We start from the raw sequence: 18,114 nt of genomic DNA on the forward strand, positions 1-18,114 counted from the left end.
GTTGTGTCCTGAAAAATATTGCTTAAATTGATATGCCAACTCTGAGAAAGCTCTTTAATCCTGAGTGAAGCAGGTCTGTTTTCATTTGGCTTGCTGTCATATAACAAATCCCACCAAGTATTATAAAGATATTCCCAACAGGGGTGAGATGGAAGACTCTGGATCTTAGCAGTAATGATTAGCGGAGCAGTAATGATTTCCTACAAAAATGTAATGGAGGATCATGTGCTTCGATATAAAGACTCTGGATTGGAGAAGTTCTAAAAGCGCCCAACGCAGTCCTGAGAGCACTGTGCTGGACAATATTTAGACGTTGTAAAATAGTGCTCCTGGCAGAGTCATAGACCGGACAACAATAATCTAGCTATGAACGAATTAAAGTTCTATAAAGATGCAGTAGAGTATACTGATCAGCGCCCCATGACATAGCCAAGACTGATCGCAGTATATTCATATGCTTTAGACATGTATTTCTTAAATGAGAGATGTGAGCTTGGAAGTTCAGCTTGTTATCTAATATCACTCCAAGGAATTTAACGGTACTTACAAGCGGGATTGGAATATTGTTTATTTGTACTTCTGGATCGGGATGGAGAGCTCGTTTCTTGCAAAAGTGGGTGAGAGTGCATTTCTTTTCTGAGAGTCTGTAGCCATTCCGTGAAGTCCACGATTGTATTTTGGTAATGGCAAGTTGGAGCTGCCGTTCGATGGTGTTCATACTTTGAGATTTACAAGAAATTGTAAGGTCATCTGCGTACATGTAAGTTTCAACAGTTTTTGGGATATCTCGTGTTATGCTGCTAACTCGGATTGAAAATAGTGTTGGACTAAGTATCGATCCCTGTGGGACTCCTTCCTGAATGTGAAATGCAGAGAGTACATTTTTATATTGGACCTGAAAAGAACGCAATTGCAGAAAATTTTCAATTATTTTCTGCAAATGGCCCCTAAACCCCAAGTAGTAAAGGTCCATAATAATCCCATGATGCCATGTAGTGTCAAATGCCTTTTCAAGATCTAGGTTGACCATGACTAGATGTTGTTTCATGACAAAGGCATTGCGGATATGAGATTCGGCTTTGATAAGCACGTCCAGCGTTAATCTATTCTTCCGAAAGCCATACTGATAATCTGGAAGGAGATTTTGTGACTCCAGGATGTAAGTAAGCCTAGTGTGAACCATCCTTTCGAAAATTTTACCCAGGCAGCTCGTAAGAGATATTGGCCTATAGTTTTCAACACAGGAATGATCTTTTCCTGGTTTTGGTAGGGCAATAATGAAAGAATGATGCCAGGAAGAAGAATAGGCATTTTTGGAGAATATCCGATTATAAAAGATTAACATGGTACTCAAATCTTCTTCAATTAAATGCTTCAGCATAACATAATGAACTCCATCTGGGCCTGCAGCACTGTTTGAAGAGCTGTTTAACGATTCTTGAAGTTCTATGAATGTAAAGGGTTGGTTGTACGGGAAAGAGCGGTGTGGGAAAAAGTTGATTTTATATCGTTCTGCACTAGCTTTGATGTTCCGAAATGTGGACTCATAGGAGGCAGAAGCAGAGATTGTAGCAAATGATTCAGCAAGTGCATTAGCAACTTCTTCAGCTGTAGATAGGTCTTTCCCTTTCCAATGAAGTACTGGAGAGGGTATACGAGCAAATTTCCCATTTAGTGCCTGTATTCTTTTCCAGATGAGGCGTGTGTCGGTGTCTTTTGTGATTGTTGAGGCAAAAGTGATCCACGAGTCTCGTTTCGCTTTCTGTCTAATTTGCCTTGCATTTGCTTTAAGCCTTTTATAAGCAATGAGGTTATTAGTGGTGGGATTCTTACGGAAATTATTCCAAGCACGGTTTTTTTCCTGTTTGGCAGTGAAGAAATCTGCATTCCACCAGTGATTTCGGTGATTGCGATGTCTTGGATTTTGGAATGTAGGTATTTGCTGCAGTCAGAATCTGATTGGTGATGTAAGTATTTACATCATCAATAGGTTCTTTTTTAACGTAAAGTCTGTCTAGAAGTATATGAGCAGAATAGCCATCCCAGTTCGCCTTTTTAAACTTCCAAGAGGATCGTTGATCAGGATTTGGTGTTACTCCTGTTTGTAAGGAGCAAATGATCGGAAAGCGATCACTGTTAAAAGGATCGGTTAATACAGACCATGTCATGATTGGAAAGATGGAAGGTGAGCAAACTGACAATTCAATTTGAGAAGTAGATCCTGTAGGTAGGTGGATGTAGGTAGGAGATCCAGAGTTTAATACATTTAGATCATTATTATTTATAAATTCCTCAATCAACTTGCCTCTTCTGTCCATTGTAGCTGATCCCCACAATGGATGGTGTCCATTAAAGTCACCGAAAAGACAAATTGGAGTTGGAAGTTGTGCAATGAGGTTGTGAAGTTCTGATAGGGCAAGTGATAGAGATGGTGGAATATAAATCGAAACAATGGTAACTGAAATACCAACTGCAATCCAGCTGCCACAGCTTCTAGGGTGGTTCTTAATTGGATCGGTCTGGATGGTATGTTAGTATTTACAAGAATGGCTGCTCCTCCACGGGCAGGAGAATCTGGGCTTCTATCTCGTCTGTATATCATAAAATTTGAGAATTTCGGCAAAACTTGGGGTGACAAGAATGTTACCTGTAGGCATATACCTATGGGATTAAACTGAGAGATTAAATCCCTTAAGTCATCAGAATGGCTGCTTAGTCCTCTACAATTCAACTGTATGATGTTAGGCATTATTTTGGTTTGGCTGAAGATGATTCATCTGATTAATCTGGCATAATCCCATGATGCCATGTAGTGTCAAATGCCTTTTCAAGATCTAGGTTGACCATGACTAGATGTTGTTTCATGACAAAGGCTTTCGGTCTTTTTTTTTTCGGTCTTTTTTTTGGGAATAAGGGGCGTCCAGTATCCATAGTGTCATTGGCATGGAGTTCTAGGATAGGTTCTTCATAATTTTGGTGTATATCCACTTCCATAGTGTTGGTTGGTGGATCAGTTTCCTTACAGTCTTTATTAGGTTTCAATCTTTCTGCATCATTTGAGACTGTCATAGTATCAGTTGGGATACCAATTGGGGTGTTTGGTGGCATTGCTGGTTTTAGTTTTAGAATTTTCTTTTCCAGTGGTTGATAAGGTTGCTTTAACCCAATTAGCTAGCGAGACATTGGGTGGTATTGACACATCTGTTTGAATTGCAGTTGTATGAAAACTTCGGGTTCGAGAGGCATATGATGGACTTGGCATGATCAACATTATTTGTCTGCGTGCCTCAGATATGTGACTTTACGTTCTACTTTGTATTTTTGGATTTTCCTACCTGTTTTCCACATGATTTAGAAAAGGCGGGGTGATTGCCTTTGCAGTTGGGGCAAATGGGAATTGCGGCTGGACAATCTGCCTGTGTATGATCTTTTGCTCCACAAAAAATAGGACAGATGGGTCACCTCTGCATGCCTGCTGTGAATGGCCATATTTCTGGCATTTAAAACAGCAAAGAGGATTCGGGATGTATAGATGAATTCGGCAGTTTAAATATCCAGCTTTTACTGAGGATGGCAAATCAGGAGTACTAAAAGTTAAAACGATGGAACGAGTTGGAATGAGATTTCCATCTTTTTTTGTCATAATTCTTTTAGCAGCAATTACCTTTTGATGGCTAAGTTCTTGGACTAATTCCTCCTCAGACACTGTAATTAAGTCCCATTCTGTGATGACTCCTTTAGATGAATTTAAGGTATTGTGAGGAGTAACAGACACTGGCAATCCACCAAATGTAGTTGTCTTTAATAGCCACTCAGAATGTTTGGATGTGGCTGCTTCAACCAGGAGATCTCCTGATTGCAGTCGCTTCACCATTTTTGGTGATCCTGCAATAGATTCTAGGTGTCTTTGAATCATAAATGGTGATAACTTGCCCATGGACTGCGTGGACAGAGTGTACCACCCGAAAATTAGGGATGTCTGGACGCTGTGCTTCAGTTCGAAGCCTTTTTGACAGGATTCTTGTCTTGAGCTTGAAGGCTCTAAGGGTGGAAAATTGTTTGAATCCATGATAGCTCCTTTTGGCCCTGGGGGTTCATCTTTACTGCCCAGGTTACCGGCCCCGCCACGGGGAGGCAGGAGCAGTGCCACGAGGTGACCAAGCGGCTGAGTTAGTAAGTTAGTACTAATAGAAAAAAACAGAAAGGTGGTTTTCCTTTCTGGGCTTCTGCCTACTTCTTGTAGTGCGAGAGAGCTACTATGCTATAGAAATCAAGAAAACGGTGTTTGAAACTAAAAAATAGAAACTATTCGCTTAAATGTTCTCTGTAGAAAAACGCACTAGAATCGCTTGGCATCCGGGGCCATTCTTAATGCATGAATAATCACTGCTGATAATTAGATCAAGGGTATTGCTCCCTCTGGTTGCCTCTCGAACCTGCTTCTCTAGAAAACAATTATCCAGTAAATCATAAATGGTCTTGCTAGTGTGCAAGTGACCAACCCACAAGTTCCGGTCAATATCTGGCAATTTGATATCAAAATCGATATCACTGGATATCATATTATAATGGAAAATTAAATCTGGGATGCTAGAGACATTGGAAAACAAAAGCCTTTAGTGTCATTGTATATAAAATATCTTGCTGCGTGTATATTATACAAAGGGTACTAGGAAAGTTTTGCAATACAGCTTTGTTTATTTAATTTTTTCAAAGTAATTTCCTCTACATTCAATACACCTCTCCATCCTCCGAAACCAATCTTTAAACCAGTTCTGCCAAGTTTCACTAGGGAGTAAAGCACACTCGTTGTCCCAAGCCCGTAGAAGGTCCTCATCACTGGAAAACCGCCTCCCTTTTAGCTTCATTTTCACATGCGGGAACAGCGCAAAGTCACAGGGAGCAAGGTCTGGACGGTAGGGAGGGTGCTCGAGAAGTTTCAGTCCTGTTGTGGTCAAATATTCGGTGCAGGCTTTGGCGCGGTGAGCTGGAGCACTTTCGTGATGGAGGTACCAGGTGTCCATTCTTGACTTTGGCCGCAGGTTCTTCATAGATCCAATGACTTTAGGCAGGCATTGTTCAGTATACCACTTAGCTGTGACTGTCCTCTGTGTCCAAAACGACACGTTCCACAATTCCACTCGATTTGAAAAATACAGCTATCATTTTCTTCTTTACAGATTGGGATTTTCTGATAATTACGGGTGTGTCGTCATCATCAAAGACCCAAACTTTGTTTTGAGCCTTGGTCGGCAGATCGTAATAGTACAGCCAAGTCTCGTCACCTGTCACGATGTTGTTCACATACCGAGATTGTCCCTTATCAAACTTCTTTTTTAACATCTCCCGGCACCAAGTCACACGTCGTGTCATCTGCTCTTCAGTCAGTTGATGCAGCACCCAGAGAGAACAAAGTTTCTTCAAGTGCAAATGATCTTGCAGAATTGAACGAATTGCTGGTGCATTTAGGCCCAAAGTATCCTCTATCTGTTGGTAGGTCACTCGCCTGTTTTCGTCAAGCATTTTCCTCACAGCAGTAATGTTTTCCTCCGTAACTGACGTTCGTGGCCTTCCCGGCTTCTCCGAATCCTCCAGAGTGAAATTTCCCCTTTGGAATTCTCTATACCACCTGAATATCGTTGTACGACGTGGACAATCATCATCTAGTGCAAGAGTCATTTCTTCTAAGCACTGGTCTATGGTTAAACCACGCACGAAATTATACCGCAAAACTGTCCTTATCTCATTTCGTGACCACGATGCCATCGCAAGCACTTTACACTCTCACTACTAATGAATAACTGAGCCCATCGACTTGGCGCTGTGGCTACTATGCACGTATGAACATGTCTCAACATGCAGCAACAAGCAGCTTTCTGTGATTCATTGTTGCTTCATATTGCAAAACTTTCCTAGTACCCTTTGTATATATATAAAATATTGTGCATTATTTGAGTTTAATTAAGGATTATTATTTTGATTTTTTTTTTTTTTTTTCCCAGGTTAGCCTGCTTGTTGAATCAGTTTTATGTATCCATTTTAGGAAATACTAGTCTGTGTCCATATCTTCCACTTGTTTCTCTGGAAATCATTTTCATGGCAGCCCTTGTCATCCAATGCCCATATTTGTTTTGTAGGTATGCCCTTTCATGATAAGTTCTGAGTCACACAATTTCACATAAACTGCCACTGAAAAGCAAATTGTTGTTATTGCAGGTTTTACGGCACAATGGCAGCTAAAGGCCATTATGCAGAAAGCAGGTAAAGAGACGGTTTAATTGTGAGAGGCGTGTCACTGGTCTGATCTTCACCTTGTGTCTATTTATCTGTTGTGTAGAAGAAAGCATTGATCATGCCCATTTAGAGATTAACTTGGAGGAACAGCATTCTGAGTAGCCATTTCTGGGGACGTCTGATAGGGACATTTGAGGACATGTGGTATGAAATGTTTGGAGTGGGTCAGGTGGTCATATTTGTAACTGGGACATGCTGCAGCTAATACAGGACAAACAGTTTGACTGTAAACTGTAGAATCACAGTTCGAACACACAGTAGATCTGTGGGAATCTTCAAACATGCAGTTGGAGGATTCCCATGTTTCTGACACTTGTAGCATCGTAGTAGGATGGACATATTTTGCTTGCTTTGAAAGTGTCTGGTAAGCATGCCATGTTAAAGGTAAGGATTATATTCTTACAGAAGCTTCTTTGATCCCACCTGTAAACATTTTGATTTTGTGGTTCTTCAACAATCTCCTCTTCTGTATTACTCATTAAGTCAAAGAAATGAGAAGTGAAGCTTATTCACTGACTTCTGGTTAACATATGAAAGACAAATGTTTCCACCGCATGTCTAAAATCTTTTGTTATTTGCAAGAACAAAATTTGGAAACCATTATAAATATTACATGCAATCCAGAGCCAACATACATGTAATTGTTGAGTTGAACAATTACATGTATGAAATGCTTCCAATCTTGTTTATCTGGTTAGGCCTTGGTGGGGCAGAAGGTTTATTTGTCATGAAAAACAGAAAACTGAATTTTCTTTCTGCACTCTAGTGTCCTGCCTTGTAGAACTAGAGGCTACATGTTATGACAAATAGGGAAGAACTGGATATAAAAACAAAAACTGATACATATCTATGTAGATCTCTAAGAATCACTTAGTCACTGACACTTGTTTGGCACCTGGGGTCGGTTCACACTTTGGTAACAACCTTCAGTATACTAGGCATTTGCATTGCCTAGTATCACTGTTTATAAATATATTAAAACCAGAATGAATTAGATATATAATGTAGTAAAGGTGGCATTCGTAAAAATGTACATTTTTTGTTGCCTAGAGATTTGAGAACAGTTAGTCCTGTTCCCATAACTTATATAAAGAAGAAACACACATTGCATTTATTGCTCTAGTTACCATTAAATTTGTGTACAGCATGTGGGAATTCCTGAAATTTTCCCCAGAATGAACTGGTTCAAATATGTAACAATGATGGCACTGACTTAAAAAAAAAAAAAGACTTAACTGTCTGCTTAACAACTCAATAATATAGAAATCAGTTTTAACTTATTTTATTACACAGAAGGCCAAAAGGGCTGATTTGCATTAATAGTCACATGGATGATTATGATTCCTTTATTATATAAATTGCTAACATACAGTGATGATAATTTTATTCTACTTTCATATTTCTCATGTGTATATGTACTTATAAGTTTTGGAATTATGAATCATATAACAAAAACTATTTTATTTTTTTTTGTATATCTTATTTACACAAGTCACATTATTCAAGTTGTATCATCTCCTTTATCATGTTTTAATTTCTTTTCTTCATTGGCATTTCCCAGAAATGAACTCGGAAGGTGAAAATAATTTGGATTTTTCCATAAGCCACAGTTCTTTTTTTGATGTCATCTGTAAAAGAAAGATAAAATTTGAATAAATATTAGATGCATATCTGCAGGCATACTGTTCAATGACAGATGAATTTATAATTAAAAATACTTATAAAAAAACTGATATCTGCCAATATAATAATACTGGTCATAGATTCAGATCTAGAAAGGAAATTTTTAAGCAAATTACTATGGTAGTGCTTAAACTGAAAAGTTTCTCTGAAAATTATAAGGAGCCATTTGTCATTTTCATTATCTTCACATGGTAGGGTTACCATAGTCCAGTTCAGAATTGTCTTCATTTAAGAAATTTAAAATATAAATACAGTAGACTTTAAGAATAATGGCACCTTCGGGGATTGAAGGTGCCATTTTTCATGTTTTTGGAGAACGTAATGATCTGTCAGGATGCTGAAAAATATGGTATATAATAATAATAATTATTATTATTAGTAGTAATAGTCATAGTGGCATATGATGCATGAAAGCAACTTATAAAGCATCAGCCAATACTAGAATCAAATGACAATACATCATTGCATTATGCATTCAAATTTTATATGCTGAGTGAAATTTGAAGTAAAAAATTTACTAAATGGCAGTTGCCATTCTTTGTGAAGTATAGCCAAATAATATCATAAAACTATATAATATCTTCTTCTTCTTTAATGCTGCTGAATGGCGTTTGTGACTTAATTTTGATATTGTTCTCTGTCTAGCGCTGCGTGTAGAATTTTTATACTGTTCTATATAATATATAGAACAGTATAACAGTTTTTTTTTTTTTTTTTTAAGAAAGAAATAAAGTAAACAAAAGTGAAGTGTAGAGGAGAATATTGTATGTTATGGCCTTCAACAGTGGATTTTAAAGGTTTTTTAGTCTAGTTATACTGTATGGGACACATTTAACCACCTATTAGTATTAGTCGCATGGTGCAAGAAAGCCTATGGCTTATGCTGCACCAGCCAAATAAAAAAAAAAAAAATCCAAACAAAACAAAATTAAAAAAAAACCAAAAAAAAAATAATAATAATAATTAATAAAAAAAAAAAAAAAAAAAAAAGGAAATTAAACCTATCATCCTATGCGCTTCCCTTACCTGAAAGTACTATCCAGATGACCTTTGAATTTCTCCAAACTGTCGGCCTCTGCCACCCATGAAGGCAACTTATTCCAGTAATTTATAACTTGCTGGCTAAAATAAAACTTCCTGCAGTCCAATCAAAACAGTTTCCCCCGTAACTTGAATTTATGTCCCCTAGTTCTAGCATCATTTATAATCTTGAAAATTTCGTCCTCATTCATTTTACTGATGCCTCTCAGAGCCTTAAACACCTCAATCAAATCTCCTCTAAGGTGTCTAGTTTCCAAACTCTGCAACCCACATATTCGAAGTCTTTCTTCATAAGGATGCCCTTTTGCCGATCTCACCAGGCGAGTTACCCGTCTTTGCACCCTTTCAAGAAGCTCGATGTCTTTCTTCAGGTGCGGTCTCCATACTTGAACACAGTATTCCAAGTGTGGTCTAACATAAGCCTTATATAATGGGATTATCACATCCCTATCTCTACTTGCAAAAGTTCGATAGATCATTGATAGGACACCATGGGCCTTCCATGCAACCTGTTTACAATGCTCAGAGAATTTCATGTCTGACGGTATCGTAACACCCAAGTCCCTTTCCTCCAGTACTGAGTTTAGTTGAACTCCACCAAGTGAATAAGTTATTTTGGGATTACTGTTTCCCAGGTGTAATACCTTACACTTTGTTGGATTAAAGCATAGCTGCCATTTTTCTGACCATTCCTGAAGTCTATCTAGGTCTCTCTGAAGAAGCTCAGCTTGACAGTGATCATTAACTACTCTACCAATTTTAACATCATCTGCAAATTTAGACGTCACGCCTTCTATCCCTTCATCAATGTTGTTTATGAAAATTAAAAACAACAGTGGTTCTAATACTGACCCTTGGGGAACCCCACTTCTTACATCAACCCAATCTGAGGAATAGCCATTTATCACAACCCTCTGCCTCCTGCCCTGAAGCCATCCTTCTATCCATCTAAGGATTTTCCCAGTGATTCCAACCTGTTCCAGCTTATAAAGCAACCGCTCATGTGGGACTGAGTCAAAAGCTTTGCTGAAATCTAAATAAACAATGTCGAAATTATTCCCTAAATCCAGCTTGTGAGTGACCCTTTCGAAATAGCGAACCAGATTTGTTAAACATGATTTTCCCTTTACAAAACCATGCTGAGTATCCTTGCGAATTTCAATTCGATCCAAACGATCCTGAATTCCACCCTTGATCATTGCCTCCATGATTTTCCCTACTACTGAAATCAGACTGACAGGTCGATAATTTCCAACTTACTTTTAGAGCCACCCTTATGTATGGGAGACACATTTGCACTTTTCCAATCCAAGGGAATCTCCCCAGAGTCTAGTGATGCTCGCATAACCAGCCTCAATGGTTCAATGCACTCGCTTGCTGCCTCCCTTAAGATTATAGGGTATATTCCATCAACTCCAGGAGCCTTACTAGTCTGTAGGCTCGAAAGTTTTTTCATTAAATAATCTTGCGAAATTTCAATATCATTAATTACATATTTTTTAACTTCGCTCCCACAATTTACCATTACCACAAAAGGCTTTTCATTTGTAAATATCGATGCAAAATAACTGTTGAGTTCATATGCAACGGCAGCTGGTGTATTTAATACTATCCCCTTTCCCTTACGTAAAGGTCCGATCTGGTTTGTCCTGCTCTTCTTGGCATTTATATATGTGAAGAATTCTTTATCCCCCCCTCTTTGCTCTGCTTGCTAGTGATTTCTCATAAACTGCCTATCTGCAAGCAACAGCAAGCTTTTCCAGGAGAACAACAGTCCCCTCTCCACCAAGAGGTGCAAGGCTCTGTCTACTAAATTGACTGTCAGTGTGGAAAATGCTTTATAGATGATTGTATTGCACAATCACATAGCTGAACATGTTGGGGCAACTTGGTGGGGGGGATCTGATCCTAAGATCTTCCAGGTCTCACAAAATCATCTCCTGGAGAGAGCTGCTGAAAGCCATCCAATCCCCCCCCCCGCCAGATTGCCCTCTTCCCCAACCTCAAATCTCATCCTCCACAGACCCCTCCCCACACATACCACATCCAGAGTTACTTCTGCCAGAACTAAGGGGTCCCAGAGAATCCAACACAAAACTTTCCAGCTAGCAGTCAGTCAAATTTTAACATTCAATGTTCTGTCCATTAATATTGAATCTTCCATCATGTTATGGTTACTGAATATTCAAAATAGATAGGTCAAAACCAATCCCCATAACACAGCTTTCTCTCGGGGGGGGGGGGGGGGGGGAAGAGGTACTGCAATGGAGATCAGAGACTATCCAGCTCCCCATAACTTCATGAAACTGTAAATTGCAGAAAAAGTTGCTCTAGAGTGACTTGACTGCCATCAAGCCTCTCTCTCGAGGTAAATACATCCTGTGCAGTTTAGAACTTAAAAATCCCCCAATATCTGCTGTAATGTAAGATTTCCCCCCATATACTTTCTTGAATACTTTATGAATTGTATATTATATAGTTTTATGCTATTATTCAGCCTTTAAAGAACAGCAACTGCTGTTTAATAAAAATTTTATTTCTAATTTTGTGAAAGAGTAGTACTTTATCTTTCATATTTCCTACAAAAAACGTGGTGCCATGATCTAAATGACTTTTATGAGTATGGTATAAAAAAAATTTGGTGTACAAATGGGATAAGTACCTAAACCATGATGGAGATTTTTTGAAAAATAAAGTGCCAGCTACTAGTGAAAACATAATTCTCATTTTCTTCTGACTCATTTTCACATCTATCATGAAATTAAATTACCTGCAATGTAATTTTCCCACTTTACCCATGACATGGCACTTTTACACACATGATGTAGCTCAGTGGTCAGGAGAAAGAGTGCAGTAGCACACACTCTTTGAGTGGACTATGGTTCAAGACAGTGACTGCTAGATATGATCAATGATTGTATTCATGATTTATTGTAAACTCCTCTGACCTGGTGGTCGTGCGTGAGTATAAACAAGAACATTTAAAAAAAACATTCAAATAACATTTATAAAAGCACTTCAAGTCCTAAAAACATTTCCAGAATGCTAATTTTTGTTTATATTATAAATGTGAGAGAGATTCTTACCTCCTTTTCTTTACATAAAAGATCTTTCCGGAACCAGATATAAGTATCAGTAACGACTAAACCATAATATTTACAGAGCCTTATAGCTTCATCTTCATCATAATTTGTAAGCCATTTACTGAGAATTTTGACTGGAAATTTGCAGTTTCTTACACTGTATGCAACATTCATTACTTCTAGAGCTTGTCTGAAAAGGAAAAGTTATATAAGTAAAGTAGAGCTAAAAAAAAAAACCTGACATGGGTACAAAATTTTAAAGAAAGGTTATCAGGAAGTTAAACAGCTATCAATATAAAATATCAAATATTTAATATAGTAAAGAAACTATGGCCTATGAAATAAATTAGTAACAGTGAGGACTGTCTTGCTCTTCTATGACAATTTAACAAAACTGCCATGAGAGTCCACCTGCTATCTGACAATGGGACCAGTAAATTCCAAAACAGGCTATCATAAAAATATTTCATCTGTTAAATAGTGGTAGATTAGACTTCTGACAATGTCGGTTGTCTAAAAGTAGTGCAGCATCAAGATAAGCATTTACTAGTCAGTCTACATCAAGCATTTACTAGTCAGTCACACAAACTGAAAGCAGGATAAGGAAGTCCTCCCATTTTTCATAATTATAGAAGACCAAAACAGCATTAAATATTTTATTTCAAAAACTACACTTTTATTTATATATTTTTTTTTCTCAGTAAGCATTTATCAAAAAGGCATTTGAAAGAGCCAAATTTATATGCTATTTCTGCAATACCATATATTTTTAGTTTCTACTACTGACCTTCACTGTTACTTAACAGTAAGATTAAAAAAAATTCTGTGAATTCTAAGATAAAAATTTTATAATGAAAAAAAAAATTATCTAATGAAAGTATAAAATAACTAATTACCTACGAATTCTTGGAATATGCTGAAGAAAACAACTTGCCAAAAGAAATGGCAATTTCTTTATATTGTGTAACACTCTGAAGTAATTGCCTTGAAGGTATGCAATACTAATATTTAATGCATGCTTCATAAAAGGATGATCCCTTAAAATAAAAAAAGAATAATTTATTTTTAATTGTTTGGAACAATGCATAATATTACAGTGATAAATACTATTTCACCTGTATGCAGAAATATTGCACAAAATTAAGAATGTAAATTAAACAATAATGACTATTTATAGTTTTGAACAAAATATAATGCAATATGGATAATAATGTTACTTACAAGGATAAATATCCTTGGTTAGATGTAAATGAACACAATAGGCAACTAGTAGAATTAAAAAAATATAATAAAAAATAATGGAGACATTACATAAGTGTACTGACAGAATTACTGATGGAAGACCTTTCATGCTGAGAAGAGGCTGTGCAAGTGAGGCTGAGCCATATGAAATTAGCTATGTCGTAATTACAGTTATTGTTTAGTAGAAAGACTTTTGAGCATAAAGGCAAGCAAAACTCCCAGAGTTGATGGCACATACCCTGTAGTTTTGAGGGAGAGCATGAGGGAGTGTATTGAACCACTGAGGTGAATTATGAGGGCATCTCTAGACTCAGGGGAGATTCCTATAGATTGGTACTGCTCCAATGTATCACCAATACATAAAAGTGGCTCAAAGAGTAAAGTTGGTAACTACAGACTGGTTAGTCTAACTTCATTGGTAGTGAAAATCTTTGTTAGACGTAAATGAACACAATTGGCTGATGCTGCATAAGCTCATACACTTGCTTTCTTGCATCAAATGCCACTGCTACTACTACTAATAGGTGACTAGTAGAATTAAAAAAATATAATAAAAAATAATGGAGACATCACATAAGTGTACTGACAATTGATATGGCATTCTGAAGAACAAACAACATGGCTTTGCTAAGGGTAAATCATGCTTAACTAACTACGTAAGCTGTTTTGACACAGTTATGAGTTGGATTTAGGGAATAATTTCGACATAGTTTTTTGAAAAATATACATCAATCGTTTAAGTTCCCTTTGCTACAAAAAAAAAATTTTTTTTTCATTGTTAACATAGGATTTTATCTATTTTTGCATTGTAGCTCAGCTATTTTCAACTGAATACAGTTGGCAACACCGATGCTAATGTGATCGCCATTGTAGTGCACAAAATGGTGCCCCTCCCCATTAAAAATGGTCCTTGGGAGTCTAAAACGCTGATAGAACTGATATTCGGGTGACACTCAAGTCAAGTGGAACCAATTTCGGCAAAGTCTGGACGGTCTGTAACAGCCAAATCCTCTGCTTGTACTTTCACGATGGTGGGATTGTTAGTAATAGTAGTAGCATGTGATGCAAGAAAGCAAGTGTATGAGATTATGCAGCATCAGCCAAAAAAAAAAACCACACCACTCTCTCCAAATGCCTGTGCAGTTCCCCCATAAATTTATTTAACCTATCAACTTCCACAACAACAGATGGAAGTTTGTTCCAGCAATTAACCACCCGCTGGCTAAAGGCAAATTTCTGCACATCTATTCTACATCTGTCTTTTCTTAATTTGAATTTATGCCTCCTTAGGTTCGTAATCTGAACAAGTGGAAGGATCCCATCAGAATTAATCGTGCTCAACCTATTCAAGGCCTTATACACCTCAATCAGATCACCGCACAGGTGCCTAGTCTCCAGACACTGCAATTTTCAGAACTTAAGCCTCTCTTGGTAAAAGGATCTCTTCATTCCCCCTCACCAATCATGTTGCCCTTCTCTGTACACGTTCAAGCAAATCTACATCCTAAAATGAGGCCTCCAGACCTATACGCAGTACTCAAGGTGTGGCCTGACCATTGCCTTATACAGAGGGACAATCACCTCCTTTTCCCTGCTAGCAAAATTCCTATATATCATTGACAAAACAACATGATCTGTCCTGTCTGCATTGCTCAGAAAACTTCATATCTGACTGCACAATTACTCCCAGGTGTTTTTCATTTTCTACCACCTTAAGTGTAATACCACACAGTTGGTACGTTTCTCTGGGGTTACTTCTACCCATATGCAGTACTTTGGAATATGCTGTCAAGGTTAAACTTCAGTTGCCACTTCTTAGCCCATCTGCCCAAATTACCTAGCTCCTGTTGTAGTAGCACACTGTCATTAACAACCCTGCCAATCTTTGTATCATCTGCAAACTTCGGCACTAAGACTGATATACCTTCATCAATATCATTGATAAATATACAAAACAACGGAGGACCCAACACCAAACCCTGTGGGATTCCACTAATAACATTAGTCCACGAAGAGCAGCACCCATTAATTACGACCCTCTGTCTTCTCCCACTCAACCATCCTTTTATCCATTGTAGCAGCTTACCCTTAATACCATTCTGCTCCAATTTGTACAATAGTCTTCCATGCGCAACAGTGTCAAAAGCTTTCCTGAAATCCAAATATATGATATCAAAATTATTTTTTGCATCCACTTCCTTTGTAACCACATCATAATATCCTATCAAATTTGTCAGACAAGACTTTCTCTTAACAAACCCATGCTGTGTCTGAATTATTGCTGCAGTCTTGTCTAGATGATCGTGCAATGCATCTGTAACCAGTGACTCCATTATTTTCCCAAGAACAGAATTTAAACTAACCGGTCTGTAATTACTCGTGTCACCCTTAGATCCCCCCCCCCTTTGTGAATTGGGGATACATCTGCACATCTCCAGTCCGTGAGGACCTCCCCTGAGTCCAAGGATGCTCTAATAATTATGGCTAAGGGTTTGCTTACTTCCTTTGCTGCCTCCTTTAATATAACTGGATAGATCCCATCCACCCCAGGTGCTTTTCTTATGTTTAACTTCAACAATTTCTCCTCCACTTTGCTCTCAGTTATTACAAAATCATTAATCACGATTAATTCCTTGAATTCTTCCCACTTAGAATTTACTGTTGGTAACATCATCAGTTGATCCCACTGTACAGAATTTAAAAACTGTCTGAGACCATTGTATTCACCTTTATGGAAGCAAAAACTCTTTCCTTTACCCCTGATGGTAATTATATCTTTAAGTAAATCCCACATCAGTACAATGTGATCAATGCCACCTAGTGGTTCCTTTATCTGCAAATTCTTAATACACCCTGGGTATAACTCCCATGTGCAAGCACACTGTGGGTGACTACCCAGGTGTGAACTAATGTAAGTAGGGGTCGAGGTGTGGTGCCCATACCACATGGAGGAATGCTGCCCCTCTGTGTTACCAGGCCATACTAGGTGGTAGATGACTCTCATCAACCGGTGCCCACTTTTTCTTACTGTTGAATACACCTTGAATTGTTGAAATAATAGAGCAAACTAATCTGCAAAAAAGATCTAAACCTCCCAAACACTTCCTAGTTCATTTCACAAATATACATGGTCTCAGTTCTAATCTCAATGATGTTCATTTCCACTTACAGTCTGCCAAACCCAATGTACATTTTCTGACAGAATCTCAGTGATCGGTTGATTCAACCACTACTCATGTCAGTTGCCCAAATTATTTGCTGTATGATTTCTTTCACCTCAAAGGTGGTACTTGTGCATATGTTCGTTCTGATATTCCCTGTCAGAGACTTGGTAATTTGGAATCTCCTCTTTTCGCTCTTCTCTGTCTTAAACTCTCTCTACCTCATTCTGTCAAATTCATCTGCTGTATCTACCATTCTCCCAACTCCACTAGTCATTTGGAACTCTTTGACTTCCTCTCTTTGCAACTTGACTTTCTTTAGTCCAACTTTCCTAACAGTGAGTTAATTTTCCTTGGTGATTTTAATGTTCACAACTCAACTCCAGCTGGCTTCCATTTTCTAGTCACACAAACCCAGCTGGTCGAGATGCTGAGTCTTTTGCAATTATTAATGACCTCGCACAGATTGTTCATTTACCGACCAGACTGGACAATTCTAACCATAAAGCCAACACACTTGATCTTTTTCTCACAAAACGACCTTTCTAAGTACACGGTTGAAGTGAGTGGTCCTTTAGGCACCTCAGATCACAAATTGGTAATTGTCTCTTCTCCAATGGAGCCTTTATCTCATGGCTATTCCCAACCTCATGTTGTTTGGCATTACAAGAATGCAAAATGAGATGAACTATGAGATTTATTTTCTTCTTTTCCTTAGTCGGATTACAGTTTCAAAACTTCTGATGTCAACATTTGCTCAGGTTGTGTTAGTGAAATTATTCTTGTAGGAATGGAATCCTTTATTCTACATTCCACCTTAAAATCTCATTCTTTATCTAAACCTTGGTTTTCCAATGAATGTGCTAAAGCTGTTCAAGAGAAGAATGTTGCATATCGTAATTGGCTTGTTTCCAATTCTTCAGTTTCATTTTCTGTACACACCAGAGCTCGCAACAATTGTAAAGCAGTTATTAATCAGTCCAAACTAGATTTTGAACAGGCTAAGAGTAGAAAACTTTCTTCTTGCCCTGAGCATTAGCAACTAAGGCCATATTGCTCCAGGTATATGCGGTGGTCATTCCCTGACCTTTCCACATCCTCCGTATTTGGTGGTCACGGGCTCAAACCCCGGTCTAATCAAGAAGAGTGTGTTACGCACTGCTGCTCCTGCCCACCTGGCTACGGAGGCACCAATTAGTGGAGGGGGAGAGACAGCCGATGTGGGGAGCTTTTTTTTTTATTGCTGATGCTCTATAAGTCTTTCTCACATCATATGCAACTATAATGCTTAACAAAATTGCAGGAAAAATTATTTAGTGGCATCTGCATTAAAAACTTATAAAATCAGTGAAAATACTATTGTTTTGCACATGGAAAACAGTGAATGTTACCCATAACAAATTGTTTTTGTTATACTCTCTTTCTTTGATGTTTACTTAATTAACCTATTGACAGGTTAATAGTTCCACACTCTGGTCAAAGTTATTTGACCAGAGTCTGGAACATGAAGGCGTGTACTGCCAGTCATGTATATGAAACTGCGTGATGCATTAGTTAATTGTTTGATGTTGAAGCCTGTAGTTGTGACATATGTGAACGTTGCCAACATT

The 18,114-nt window shown here is 38.0% G+C and overlaps 1 protein-coding gene across 1 annotated transcript in view; it reads right to left on the reverse strand.

Moving 5' to 3' along the window:
- Positions 1-7,809: 7,809 nt before the first annotated feature.
- Positions 7,810-18,114, reverse strand: part of LOC150080210 (SAC3 domain-containing protein 1) — a 53,954-nt gene continuing 43,649 nt past the window's right edge. Inside the window, exons 6-8 of the mRNA XM_090381613.1 lie at positions 12,998-13,138; positions 12,105-12,291; positions 7,810-7,922 (exon numbers count right to left, since the gene is read on the reverse strand). Of these exons, the coding sequence (XP_090237739.1) occupies positions 7,839-7,922; positions 12,105-12,291; positions 12,998-13,138 (412 nt within the window). The 3' untranslated portion in view covers positions 7,810-7,838. The remainder of the gene's footprint in view (positions 7,923-12,104; positions 12,292-12,997; positions 13,139-18,114) is intronic.

The sequence above is a fragment of the Mastigoproctus giganteus genome, chromosome 9 (assembly GCF_048544385.1).
Source record: "Mastigoproctus giganteus isolate SK-2022 chromosome 9, ASM4854438v1, whole genome shotgun sequence".
Classification (NCBI taxonomy): Eukaryota; Metazoa; Arthropoda; class Arachnida; order Uropygi; family Thelyphonidae; genus Mastigoproctus; species Mastigoproctus giganteus.